Source organism: Spermophilus citellus (genome assembly GCF_964194105.1).
Source record: "Spermophilus citellus genome assembly, chromosome: 1".
Classification (NCBI taxonomy): Eukaryota; Metazoa; Chordata; class Mammalia; order Rodentia; family Sciuridae; genus Spermophilus; species Spermophilus citellus.
In genome coordinates this window covers 235834612-235849795 of record NC_138182.1, presented here as the reverse complement: position 1 = coordinate 235849795, position 15184 = coordinate 235834612, and the positions used below count along the sequence as shown (strand labels likewise).

General features: G+C 32.0%; 1 protein-coding gene across 1 annotated transcript in view; it reads right to left on the bottom strand.

Moving 5' to 3' along the window:
• Positions 1–15184, bottom strand: part of SREK1IP1 (SREK1 interacting protein 1) — a 33220-nt gene that overhangs the window by 7532 nt on the left and 10504 nt on the right. The window contains exon 3 of the mRNA XM_081302190.1: positions 6924–7067. Coding sequence (XP_081158316.1) covers positions 6924–7067 — 144 coding nt within the window. The remainder of the gene's footprint in view (positions 1–6923; positions 7068–15184) is intronic.

Genomic DNA, 15184 nt, shown 5'->3' with positions numbered 1-15184 from the left:
TAGAGGAGGAAAAGTTTATTTTGGCTCAGTTTTAGAAGTTTAGTCCACAGACAGTCAACTCCATAGCTCTGTGCTTGAGGTGAGGTAGAACATCACAGCAGAAGGGCATGGTGGAGGAAAGTAGCTCAGGGCATTGCAAGTAGGAATCAAAGAGAACTTCATTCACCAGTGACAAAATATAAACCCCAAAGGCATGCCCCAGTGACCTATTTCCTCCCGCAATATGCTTCCTGTCTATTGTTACCGCCAGTTAATCTATACTAGTGGATTAATCTACTCGTTAAATTACAGGTCTCATAATCTAATCATCTCACCTCTGAACATTCTTGCATTGTCTCACACATGAGCTTTTGAAGTACTCCTCTATGTCTAAACCATAACAAGTATATAGAAGAAAAATTTAGGACAACTGTATTGTAAAAGGGAGAAAGTAAAGAGATCTAAAAAGTGGTAATGTTTCTCCACTTTATTGGTAAAATGATGATACTAACAGATTGTGTTAAGTCAGTATATAAAATGTGACATTCAATGTATCCTTTAACAAAGCCATACAAAGCACCATAGAAAAATTTAAAACACAAAAATATATTCAAAGAGTATATATAAATCAAAATGGAATTCTATAAATGTTCAAGCAACCCACAGGAAGGCAGGAAAAAGAAAACAGGAATGAAAAAATAGAACATAATTTTTTTAAAAAAAAAGTGGTCTTAAAACCTAAAGTATAAATAATCACTCTAAATTTAAACAGTCTAAATGTACCAATTAAAATGTAAGAGATTAGCAGGGTGGATTTTGAAATGTGACTCAAAATATACACTGTTTACAAGGAAATCATTTCAAATTCACTGATACAGGCATGTTAAATATAAAAGGATAAAAATAGATCATGCCAAACAAATATTTATCAAAGGAAAGAAAAAGTGGCTAAATTAATGTTAGATTTAAAAAACATAAGACTTCAGAACAAAGAAATTATCAGAGGGGGGACTTTTATAAGTTTCAATACAACAGACAGAATTGAAAAAGATAAACACACAAATCAAGAATTACACTAAGAGACATCAATATTTTCCTTACAACAATTGATAGAAAGTCAGAAAGTCAGGAATGATAAAGAATAAATCAACAACATCATCAACCAATAGAATCTGATCAATATTTATAAAGTACTCCACCCCCCAAAAGTAGAATATATATTTCAAATGCCTACTGAATATGATCTTGGGCCAAGAAATAACCCTTAAAAAACTTAAAAGAATTAAAATCATATAGAGTATGTCTTTGATCATAATGGAATCAAATAAGAAATCAAAACCAGAAAGATAAAAGGAAAATCTCCAAATGCTTGGAAGCTAAGTAACAAGCTTGTAAATATAATCCATTAGACAAAATGGAAGGTCGAAGAAAAAATTTTAAATGACATTTAACAAATATAGAAATACAGCAGTCAAACTGCTTTTACCATATATCACAACTGATAGAGCACTAAATACTTACAAAAAAGGAAAGTCTCAATATTCTAAGATTCCATCCCAAGAACTCAAGTAAATAAATAAATAAATAAAACTCAAAGCAAGAATTAAGGAGGTGATAAAGAAGAGAAATTGCTAAAACTGAAAATGAGGGAAAATTGAGAAAAACTAATTCAACAAAGAACTTAAAAAACTTTAGTAATCAAAGAAAAATGGAAATAAGATACAAATTACCAATATCAGGAATGAAATGGGATTATCTCTATAGACCCTTCAGATGACAAAAGGATAAATAAATACTATGAAAATTCTATAGATATAAATTTGATGACTCAGCTATTTTACTGGAGAATGTTACCAAACATTTAAAGAATCAACAAAAATTTTACACAATCTCACCCAAAAACTAGAGAAAACTCTTCCAATATTCTATGAAGCTAATATTACATTGACACTAAATCAGAATAAAACAATACAAAATAAGAAAGCTACAGACCAACATCATTCATTAACATAGATATAAAATCCTTTACAAAATATTAGTGAAGTACTCAGTATCAAATAAAAAAATTAAACATCATGGCTATAATTTATATAAGGGACATGAGATTATTCCAATATTCAAAAAAAAAACCACAGTTAATGTAACCAATGATATTAATAGGCTATAGAAAAAAAACCATGATTGTATCAACTCATGCAGAAGCCCATGTCAAAATTTGACATGAATTCACAATAAAACAAAACTAAACCTCCCAGAAAAAACTAGAAATGGAAGAACTTCTTTAGCTTGATAAGGAAGAAAAATACAACAAACAAAAACTCATCTGCTTTCTTGATACTTAATAGTGAAAATATGAACTTTTCTCTAGGATTGGAATGAAGAAAGGATGTTATCTTTAACCACTCTTTTCAACATGGTGCTCTAAATTCTAGTCACTACAATAAAACAAGAAGAGAAAATAAAAGAGATACAGCTTAAAGGGAGGAAATAAAACTCCATACTTACAAATCACATGTTTTACATAGAGAATCCCAAGGATACTACAAAAATCTAGAAAAGATTGATGAATTCATCAAGAAAAGATAAATATACCAAACTTTATCTACCTATTCATCCATCCATCCATACACCAGTCCTGTGGGTTGAACCCAGGACCTCATGTATGCCAAGTAAATGCTCTACCACTGAGCTATACTCCCAACCCAAAAATCAATTCAATTTTTATTTATTGGCAATGAACATGCAGATAACAAAATTAAAGGTATAAAATTAAAAAGCACTAATTTAATGAAACATATACTGTATAGAACATGGATGATAAAAGAAATCAAAGACCTAAATAAGTGAGAAGATATGTGGATATCATATTGTTAACACTCAGTGTATCCAATTCAAGACTTACAACATAGCTATATCAATCAAGATTATGTGGCCATTAGTAGAGGGAAAGAAACAAAGATCAATAAAAAATAGAAAGACTCTAGAAACTTACTTATAGAAATATGGCCAAAGGATACTTGGCAAAATAGCCTTTTAATCAAATAGTGCTAGAACAGTTGGGCATCCTTAAGGAAAACGAACAAATGAGCAACAACAACAAAAACCCTTGAGATAAATCTTCCACCTCAAAAAAATCCAATAAAAATGAACCACAGACTTAAATGTAAAAAAAAAAAAAAAAAAAAAAAAAAAAATCAATTTGTAGCTGTATAATAAATCAGGAAATTAGGTTGTTAGTCCTATATTACATTATTTGTTTTGAGAGTATTTTACTATGTTAAGTTCTTTACGTGTCCACAAGAACTTTAGAATTGACTTGTAGATTTCTAAACAGACTGCTGGTATTTTGATTGTGATGGTTTTCAACCTATAGATCATTTGGAAAGAAATGACATTTTAACGAGACTGAAGCACCCATTCAATAAATATGGTATATCTTTCTGTTAATTCATTTAACTTTCCTCAACAATGTATTGTATGTTTCATTCTTGCATATCTTTTGTCAAATTTATTCTTAATATTTTTCAAAGCACTTGTTAGTTCTAGAAGATTTTTGGTGGATTCCATAGGATTTACTACATAGATGATAATTTCATCTTTAAATAAAGGCAGTTTTTAACTCTTTCCTTTTCAATCTGGTTACCTCCCCTGACCCCCTTATTGTACTGGTTATGATTGCCAGCAGTCGAGGGGGTAGAAGTGGATATCTCTGTCTTTTCCTTTATGTCATGGAAAACATTCAGTCTTTTATTAATATAATGTAATCTTTTAGTTCTTTTTTTCATAGTTTTTATCACATTGATGAAGTTCCTTTGAATTCTAGTTTGCTGAGAATTATCAGATATGTATATGACATATCTATATATATCTAAATATATCTGTATATTTCTAAATTTTATCATATATATCTCTATAATCTCTAAATGATGGATGGACTTCCTCATATAAATTTTCCTAAACTGTTTTCTTTTTTAGTCTATTAAAATGGGTAAATTACATTGATTAACTTTTGATTGTGAAACAAATTTTGCATTCCTGGGGTAAACTCTAGTCATAATACATCATACTTTTTATATATTGTTGTGTTCAATTTGCTAAAATTCTGTTAAGAATTTTTGCATCTGTATTTATGTGACATTCTAAGTTATTTTTTGTAGTGGCTTTATCTGGTTTTGTTATCAGGGTATTCTGATCTCATAAACTGAGTTAGGAAATAGTTTCTTCAACTTAAATGATATTTTATACAGCAATAATATTATTTCTACTTTAAATGTTTGGTGGGATTCATGAAAGAGGCCATTTGGGCATGAAATTTTCTTTGTTGAAAGTTTTAAACTAAATGTTTAATATCTTTAGTAGATGCAGGATACTCTATGTATTTATTCACTTTTGAAAGTTTTTCTGGGTTGTATTTTTCAAGTAATTTTATCTAAGTTTTCCAATTTATCAGTATATGTCTGCTCATAATATTTCCTTATGTCTTTAATATTCATATCTGTAATGTTGGTGTTTCTCTCTTTACCTACTTAGTTTGGATAGTAATTTTTCGACTTTATATATCCTCTCATAGAATCAGACTTTACTTTCATTAGTTTTCTGTTTCCCATTTCACTGATTTCATCTCTGATTGTATTACTCCTTTCTTTTAATTTCAAGGGTTTCATTTGTCTCCCCTTCTTACACTTGGTAAAGTAGAAGGTAAAGTCATTAATTTTGACACATTTCTTCTCTACTGACACATACATTAGTGCTATAGAATTGCCTTTAAGTCCTGCTATAGAGCTACCCCAGAAATATTCTTTTCTTTTCTTTTTTGGTTCTTTGTGGTTCTGGGGATTGACAGGGTTAACTCTATCCTCAGTAACATCCTCAGCTTTATCTTTTAAATTTTGAGATAGGGTCCACTAAGTTGCCTCCTCCTGCCTTAGCCCCCCTGAGTTGCTGGGAGTATAAGTATGTACCTCCATGTCTAGCTATACTTTTATTTTCATTCAGTTCAATATATGTTTTAATTTTCTTTTGCTGCTTTTTTGTAATTAATTATTTGGAAGCATGTTAGATTCTAAACATTTGAGAATTTTCTAGGTAGCTTTCTGCTATTGATTTGTAATTTAATTTCCTTGTGGTCAGAAAGCATCTCTGTATGACTTGAACCTTTAAAAATTTATTGACACTTGTTTTATGGCACAGAGTTAAATCTGTCTTGGAAGATGTCCTATGTATGTTGCTTCTGTTGGATGACGTGTTATATAAATGTTAAGCAGGTCAAATTGTCAATATTGCTCTTCATGCCTTCTGTATCTTTACTGATTTACTACACCATGCAGCCTGTGTAATGGTTTCATTAATGAGGTTCTAGGCATAAAGTTAGCTAGATGAGATCGAAATAAAACACACAGACTCAGTTACCTTATTTCTATTGCCAGGTCTGAGACGGCTCCCCTCTCTGGTTCCCTCCTCTAACCGCCCAGCAGGGCAGCAAGGATTACTCAGGGCTAGCAGGAGAGAGAGAGTTTGAACACGCCTGGGAGTAGCCTTTTATTGGGGAACAAGAGATTCAGGGGAGAATTCCATCCAATGAAGGTTGAGGGGGGACCGCACTCCAAGGTCAGGGTCAGTGATTGGGCCCTCGGGGTCAGTGGTCAGGCACACCCCCACACGGATGGGCTCTCTCATCAGGAAAGGGCCGGGAAAGCTCCGACACAGCCAGAGAGCCTCAGGCCCTTAACGGGAGCCACCCAATCACGTGTCAGAAATGGCTTCCCACAATTTACTGTGTACTTGTTCCACTAATTATTGAAGTGTTTGAAATTTTAACTGTGATATTTTTCTTAATCCAGAAAGATTTTTCCTTATAGATCTATCATAGTTTTTGTTACTCAATGTTATTAAATACACAGAATTTTTATGTTCTTTTGACTAAGTGAACTTTTATCATTATGAAAAAAAAAAAAACCCTTTTTCTTGGTAATATTCTATGTTTTAAAACCTTCTTTGTCTGACACTTTAACTTCCTTTTGAGTATCAGCCTTTTTTTGGTAACTGCAATAATTTTGGAACAGTTTGTAAACATGTTCAAAAACAAAGTTACCAAAAATAAAAGAGTAGCTGAGGGAATGATTTCCTCTTCCATTTAGGGATGGTGGGTAAGATGTTAACTTTCTACATTATACAGACCATTTAGTTCTATTAAAAACAAAATGATCACAGACTTCAATAAATCTGTTTTCCTGACCATCTCCCTTAGAAACCGGCAGCATCAAGAATGATAGGATCTGAAAACTCAAGTGAAGACAAAAGTGAATTTTGGAGGGCTGGGGTTGTGGCTCAGTGGTAGAGCACTTGCCTAGCATGTGTGAGGCCCTGGGTTCAATTCTCAGCACCATGAATAAATAAACAAACAAACAAAGGTCCATTGGCAACTAAAATTTTTTTTTTTAAAGTAAATTTTAGATGGTTTAGTATTTCTCTACTACTGCAAATTCTTAAAGTTCTTCCACTTTTATTTATTGAGATTAGTTCTGAGACAGGATGCTGATGTGCAGAGGTTAACAGGAAAAAGAGACCGAGTTTTTGTAATATAAGAAGATGTTGGAAAAGAATACAACTTATCTTTTGTGTACAAAATAGTCGGGTTTAGAAACCAAATTAAGCGGATTCTATGTACCATGTGACATATTCTAGTATAATGGGAAAAAAATAAACAACAAAAAGGCAAAAACGAGGGTTATGGAATCAGAAACAAACTTACCTCCTGGTTCTACGAGGAGGTTTTTGATCTTAGGCAAATTACTTAAAATGTGAAAAGCTTATTTCTTACCAATAAAATAGTAGCTTTTACATAAAATAGAGAAAACTTCTTAATGATAAATACGATATATGAGCATAACATAACACAGCAGGACATCTAGAAACATTAGGGTTGAAAAAAAATTACTGCTTACGTTTTTCCTGTAATGCCTGCAATTTATTCAGTTCTTCATTCTCTTCATCACTATCTTCACTACTTGTACTGCTGACATCCAAAACTATATCCCTTTTGGGATCTACTCGGAGAAAATTGCGGCACTCAAAAGTCAGATGACCAGCTAAGTGAACAAGAGAGAGAGAGAGACAGAGAGAGAAACAGAAATAAACTATAGGCGGTGTATTTTTGTTTTATTGCCTCATGGTAAGCAACCAATTACAATTTCAATAATATAACATATAAAATACTTTAGTTTTTATTTAGTTGATGGTAGTTTAGTTATTTTCCCTATACTTTTCTTCTGAAAAGAGATCCTTTACCTTTCTTTGCTGGAAGTTCTAATTCAATTAATATCTTGGGGGACACTTCGTATGAATTTTAGAGTGTTGAATTACTGTATTTTCCCTTTCTAAAAGTATGTAATATTTTAAACCAAACTAAAAACGTACTATTATATTTGAAATGATATATTTTACTCCTTTCTCTTACTTTCCTTTCTCAGCTTAACTACTATATCATGCAATTATACAGTTTTCATCTAATTAAAATTGTCACAATTATATACATGCATTAATGTAACTGAATATGCTTTTTTCTAAAGGACACCTAAAATTTTAATTCTGACATTATTTTCCTAATGACTCTCCCTATAAGAAAACTGTAATCTGTCTACTTACTGCGTAATACATTTTAAAAAAATCTAATATACAAATACCAGAAAAGTACAGGAAACAATTTAATCAATATTTAGATACCTATCACATACATGTCAACATTTTGCAACATTTACTTTCTTTTAAGGCAAATGTTCACACACACGCACATGTGCACACAAACACACACAAAGGTAGGCAGTTTATATTACCTTTGAAACTGCCTCAATCTCATTTAATTCTGTCTTCGGAATTAACTACACTGAGGTTCATGTCTACCTTTCCCAAACAATGCTATTGTATGTTGTGTTTTCAAGAAATAAACACCATTATACCTATCATTCTGTAACTTGTTTCTGCCACTCAATATGTTTTGTGATTCATTTACATTAGCATAAGTAAAAATAATTTTCTTATTTCATCTAACAAATCATATTTTGTTATATAAAAAATCATATTTATTTATTTATCCTACTACTGATAGAAGCTTAAGTTACTTCTAGTAAATTCTAATTAACTTTTTTGTGCACACCTACCAGTTTTCTCTAGGGCAATTTTCTTGACCATGATTGACCAATGGTTACACAAAGATGATTATGATGATAATGATAACACACACAAAAGAGTAAAGGTGAACTCCTCACTTCATACCACATGCAAATGTTAACTCAAAATGGATTAGACACTGCAGAATGTAAGAGCTAAAAGCATCAAACTCTTAGACAAAAGCACAGAAGTAAATATTCATCATTTTGGTTTGGCAACAGACTCTAAGATGTGACACTAAAACTACAAACATTCAAAGAAAAAATGATAAAACTGGACTTAATCAAAATTAAAATTTTTTGTGCAAAGAATGTTTTCAGGAAAATTTTAAAATTACTATGGTAGAGGAGTAAATATTCGTAAATCATCTATCTGGTAGGGTTTAATATCTAGAATATATTTAAAAAGAAAAACAACAAAAAGACAAACCAGTTTAAAAAAATGTGCAAGTAACTTAAATAGACATTTATCCAGAAAAGAAATACAAACAGCCAAGAAGCACATAAATAAATTTTTCACTAGGAAAATTCAAATTCAAACCACAAGAAATAACTTCATGTTTTTTAGGATGGTTCATACTTTTCTACTGTCAAAATTTCTGACACCAAGTTTGTGAGTTTCTTCCACACCAACAAGCAGTTCTTTCTGGACACTAACTGGGTATTCTACAATTAAATTAATTTGACATTACCTGGAATTATTGTAGACCCTATAGATTAAGGGCTCAATCCCACAAGATTCCCCCAAATCCAGATGCCCATCATAAATCTGGGCCACCCATCCTTTTGACTGGCTATATAGTCAGAGGTTCTCACAAGCCCCTCTTAAGTTTGATAATTTGCTTAAATGGCTCAAAGAACAGAGGAAAAAGATTATTTACCAAGAGCAGAAACAATCAAATGGAAGAGCAAAGTGCGGGTAAGGGGAATGGAGCTTCCATCCCTGGGTATGGGATGCTTCCAGGACCTCGATGTGTTTCCCAACCCAGAAGCTCTCTGAATCCTTTAGTTCAGAGTTTTTTGTTTGTTTGTTTGTGTTTGTTTTCCCCTATTACATGGGCATGACTGATTAAATCACTGACTGTTGGTGAGTAAAGTCAGTCTCCAGCCCCTTGTCCTTATTCTTCTCCTTCTGGATTGATGGAAGCTGGGCTAAAAGTGTGAATCTTATATAGTTGGTTCTTTTGCAACCAGTTCCCATGTTGACGCTGTCTAGGGGTCCATAAAGAGCCATTTATTAGTATTAGTATAAACTTAGGTTTGGCTAAAAGAGACTTGTTAATGAATAACAAAATATATTCTTATTACCCCTATCAGTCAGGAAATTTCAAGTGTTTTAGAAACTCAGTGTCTGGAATCAGGCACAATGATCAAATATATATTTCTTATTATCAAAAATGGCTACAATTAAAAAAATGGAAAATAATAAATGTTGGTAAGGATGTGGAGAAATATCAAGACGCTGTATATTTTTAGTGGGAAATAAAATGATTTAGCTGCTATGCAAAGCAGTTTAGAAGTTTTTCAAATGCCAATAGGTGACCTAGTAATTCCACACCTAGGTATATACCTAAAATTATTGAAAACAGGGACTTGAGCAGATACTTGTACAGCAATGTTCACTATAGCATTATTCAAATATCTATCAATGGATGAATAGATAAACAAAACATGGTATATCCATACAATGGAATATTATTTAACCATAAAAAGCATGCCACAATGCATGTCATGGCATGGCTGAACCTTGAAAACATTAGACTAAGGGGAATGAGCCACACAAATATCTTGTGATTCCACCATATGAAATATCTACAACAGGCAAATTCACAGTGGCAGAGAGTAGAGAGAAGTTGCCAGGGGCTGAGGAAAGAAGGGAGTAGAAGAAAGATATTGCTTTAATGTTTAAAGTTTCTGTTTTGGGTGTTAAAAATGTTTTAGAATAGAGTGGTAATAGTTGTCCAGCATTGTGAATATAATTAATGCCACTAAATGATACACTTCAAAATGGTCAAAATAGTATATTTTATGTTGTATACATTTTACCAAAATAATAATAATAAAAAGGAATAAAAAGGAGCATAGTACAGTGTAAAATCTTACAGATAACCAGAATCCCACTTAGAATAACCCCAAGCTTCTGTTTTCTAAGTTGTTAACAATAACAATAATCCATAGCAATTATTATTTAAAAAAATTTTTTTTGGTAGTTGTAGATGGACAGAATGCCTTTATTTTATTTGTTAATTTTTAATGTGGTGCTGAGGATTGAACCCAGTGCCTCATGCATGATAAGGAAAGTGCTGTGTCACTGAGCTACAGCCCCAGCCCATCCACAGCAATTATTGAGGACTTCCTGTGGCCAGGCATTGATCTAAACACTTGACTTGCATGAATTCATTTAATCTTCACAGCAACTCTATGGAATTAGGTAATATAATTATCTCAACCTATAGAAAGAAAAATGAAGCACACCACAGCTAGGCAATTTGCCTAATATCACATAGCTAGTAAGTGCCAGCTGAAGTTTGTTGCTTAGTAATCTGGTGCCAGAGCCACTAATCTTGAATGTTCATAAAAACCAAGATACCTATTTCATAAAGTCGTTTTAAAAATGAAAAGCAAGGAAATTTATTTTTGAAGTGTTTAGCAAACAGTCTAATACCAAATAAGTATTTAATAAATGATACCAGCTTATGACCCTATATTGTATCAATATAAACAAAAGTATATTCTCTTGTTTCCTTATTCCAGGAGTGGTCACAGGGGCAACTCAGTAAATGCCAAGTAACAATAAAGTCTCTAGTTTCATTTTGACTGTGGCAGATAAAAGCCTGCCAATGCATAATTAAAAACAAAACTCTTGTTTTATAATTAGGGCTCCTAAATGACTACTTCTTGGCCTATAGTATATATAAACCATGCTAACATACTGTTAACTTAAGCAAGCTTTGGTTCTACCTAAAATCCTCTCCAAAAGCTACTAAATAGATAATTAAACTCAATTAATCTCAATTAAATAATTAAATCCCAATTAATCAAGCTTCACACCCCTCTCATTTTGGTTAAAAAGACATAGGCCTCTGTAGTTATTGAATCCTAGCCATGTACCACAGTTTATGCTCTCCTGATCACTGCCTTCCTCTTCTTGTCTTTTTACTATAGTTTCTGAAACATACTGGAAGTTAACTCCAGTTTGGACAGTGTCACCATTTATCTACAAGTAAATAAATATTAACCAATTCTAAGATGAATCAGTAACTTTAAAAAGTTGACCTCATATTCTGGGATACACAAGGAAGACGGCTCACTTTGTAGTGTTTTCTATTATATAGATGAACAGCCACATGCTACAGGTGAACAGCTCTATTCAGTGAGGTCTTTGGAACTTCTTACCTGCCATAAGCTTTAATGGGCCAAGCAGATTGTTGGCTTTTCTTGGTTCCCTGATATTCTATCTTCCATGACTACACTACCTGTCACCTGCAACTACTGTATCTATGAGAATTTTAACTTCAGTATTGCACTGACTTTCAATCTTCTAGTTTTCTCATTTCTTCACACCAATCATAGATATATTTGTGAATCTATTTAAGACCTACAGTGCCTCAATCCCTTCATTTTCTCCTAGCCTCAAATCTTTCATTACTGATCAACTCTTGTGTCTCTTTGACTCTTTCATACCCTTGTCTGTCTACTAACTATATTTCACTGCAACATAAGGTTTGGCTCAAATTTTCTGGATTATTCCCACCCCTGCAAATTCAACCTATGCTTGAGAACAACACATACTCATAAAGATTAGCATAAAAATAAACTAGTTGTCTCACTTTTTATTTGTCCTTAGTCTACTTCCTTTCCTACTTCTAAATGACTTTTCCAAACCTGTGCCCGACTCAAGAAATTCCTTAGCCCAGTTGTCCTATTCCACTCCAACCAACTCCCTAAAAAGACAAGTCTATCTCCTAGTTTATAAAGAAAATTGAGATTACCAGGCAATATTTCATTTTACTTTTTGTCTCTATACCTAAAAACATTTATTCCTGCCCTCATTTAGTTTCTTCCAAACTGAAGAGGTATCCTTGCCATACCTCCTTGGAGAATTTACTTAATCTTTTAATCTTCTTCTGTGTCAGATATCTGTAATGTCTCTGCTAATGCCTCCTCAGTCTATATAAACATAGCTCAAAAACCCTCCACTTTCTCCACATTACCTTTTAGGAATTTCTTATTTTTCTTCTAAATTTCTTGAAAATGGAGACTACATTAGCCTTCTCTACTTCTTTATCTTCCCATTCAGGCCAGAATCTACACAGTTTATTTCATGACCTACATTCTAATTAAACTACTCTTGCTAGAAAAGCATCCAACTTGTCAAAGCCAATGAACATTTCAATTCATTACTTACAAGTCTTACCTGACAACTTTCCCTCAACATAAAACAGTCTGATTCTCTGGCCTATGTGATACTGCACATTCTTGTTTCTACTGGCAATGAAACTTTTCAGTCATTTTTTTTGTCCACTCATCCCTATACATCTTATTCCATCAGTTGATATTTTACTCTACTAAGAGTCTGTTAGTGATTGATTATTCTACAATCTGTTTAATTAAACATCATTTAGACAAATAAAATGTGAATGTAGAAAAAAGAAAGAATGATAGTTTTTATGAAACAAATCTGTACTTATGGAAAGACTTGATTTAAATAAGCAATTGTGAAATTAGAGATTGGCAAGAAGGCTATGGAAGATAGATGAAATTCTAAAACTATGAGGGGCAGAAATCTCTTAATTTTCTAGGATGTGTGTCCATAATATGCAGGAAGCTTATAATTCCAGGGTTCTACACTTCAAGTGTAATAGTGCTTTCCCTGTACCCTGTTATTGTGAGCTGCAACCTATCCTCACAGATTTCTAGGTAGATAGTACTGTTTCTAGTTGAGAAGTAATGACAGAAGAATTCTACACTTAAATTCCTTTACATGTATCTTAACTTGTTCTTTATCTTCGAAGAAACAAACTATAAAAAGTAGAAAATTCATTCGAGATGTGAGTTGCAAACAAAACATTTGTCAACATTAATAAGCAGATTATAGGCAAAAAAATATAAGGGCTCTATATCAAAAAAGTTAAATAAAACATTAGAGGTATTGAGACATCTACTTTCATTTCCTGCCGTTATATACAAATATCCAACCAATGAGTCTACTATTTTGATCTTTTTAAAATTGTGTTTTCTGAGAATGGTCATAATTATTTGATATTTACTCCATAGAAAGGCTTAGAGTACTTATAGTTATTCATACATTTCCAACTTCAAAAAAATCTAATAAAAGCTCACTGTAATAATGCTTTCTATAAAATTCTTTAAACTAATTTTGCTAAGGAAATTCTGCCCTGAAAAGTAGACATTTTATTTAGCAACATGTTCATTCCTACCTTGAAATTAACATGAAACAGCAATATACCCACTATTGAAACATAAAGACAATAAAATATTTTCAAATACTAGAATTCTTAAAATTGTACAATGGATAGAGAAACAATATTCTTTTGTAACTAAATGAAGAATGCTCATATTTCTGAGCACTAAAAATTTCAAATAATCTTATTTGTCTTTCCCTTACCTCTACACTAGCAACACAAAGATTCTGGCCCCCAAATAAAAGACGAGCTTATTTTTAAAATGTAGTTTCTGTGTCAAAGATATATAAAATGAGGAGACTACCATCTCTAACAGTTGTAGGGATGTAACTTTAACAAAAAAGGGAAATATTACTAAAATTTTTCATATGAGACAAATTAGAGATTGTTAATCACTAAAATAATAATAATAATATGAATAATAAAAAAGAAAGAACTAAAGTTGGAAAGAAGGTGAAACTATTTGCTAACTTGGCTTCTTTTAAAAACTAATTGCTACAGATGCTTCCATTGTTATCTAAAATAAAGTAGCAATTAGGAGACTAGATGAACAAATATTCTGCTTCCAGAAAATGAGCTTAACTGCCTTCCTAGAAGTCTTAGTTATTAAAAGAAGTCAAAGAATAAACTGATATGAATAGAGAGATTAGGAAATCCATTCCAGATTTTTAAGTAAATGTAGCATTTCTATCTGTAAAAGGTTCCTAAGTTTTCTAGAATAATGAGACATGTAAATCAGCAATAATTGAAACAATGTAAATAAAGCAGAAATAAACATGAATAAATTAAAGAACAGAAAAGAAGGCAATCATTTTTTACATGCAAGTCTATCCTTCAGTTTTCATTTATATGAGAGATATATACTTATGCAACCACTTTTGCTACTTGAGCAAACTTCCTCTGAACTAAATGTGAGTCTTTGCTTGTGACTTACCTCCTTGGCATCTTTCATTGTGTCCATCTGATGGAGATGAATATCCTGAGTGCTCTTTTAAACTATACTCTTGCATGGATTTTTTTTTTAAATTAAACTACCCTTACATTGTTAAAAAGTAATTCTTCAATGAATTGGTGTATTATTAACAATCCAGGCTGATTTGCACAGTCTCCAAACAACTTAGAAAACAGCAAACATTGTCATAATAGCTATTAATAAAGCCTTAGGAATTGTTACAAAAAATTCAACTATGAAAATGTTACTTATTTACAGTATAAAATTACAATTTTTTTAGTATTATATATAGTTTCACCTGTTTAGGTTTATCTTTTCAGTTTATGACAGTAATCATAATGGAGATTAATGGTTGTTTAAAACAAGTATTTTTTTGTCCATGAGAAAAATTTCTGGAATCAATCAAACCCTTATAAAAAAAAGGATAAATATCTCAATAAACATGAACAATTTTCAAAAATAGTTTTCAATGCCTTCACCTCTTTGTCTAGTGTCCAGGTTAAGGAATAAAAGAATAAGTATATATAGATTTGATAAAATATATATTTTCTCCAAACTCCCAAATCTACTACTAACCACTTGTACTTTATGACATCTTTGCTAGTCATCAGACAGATGACTACCTGTTACTGGGTCTACAGCAAGAAAGAAAACTGCATATT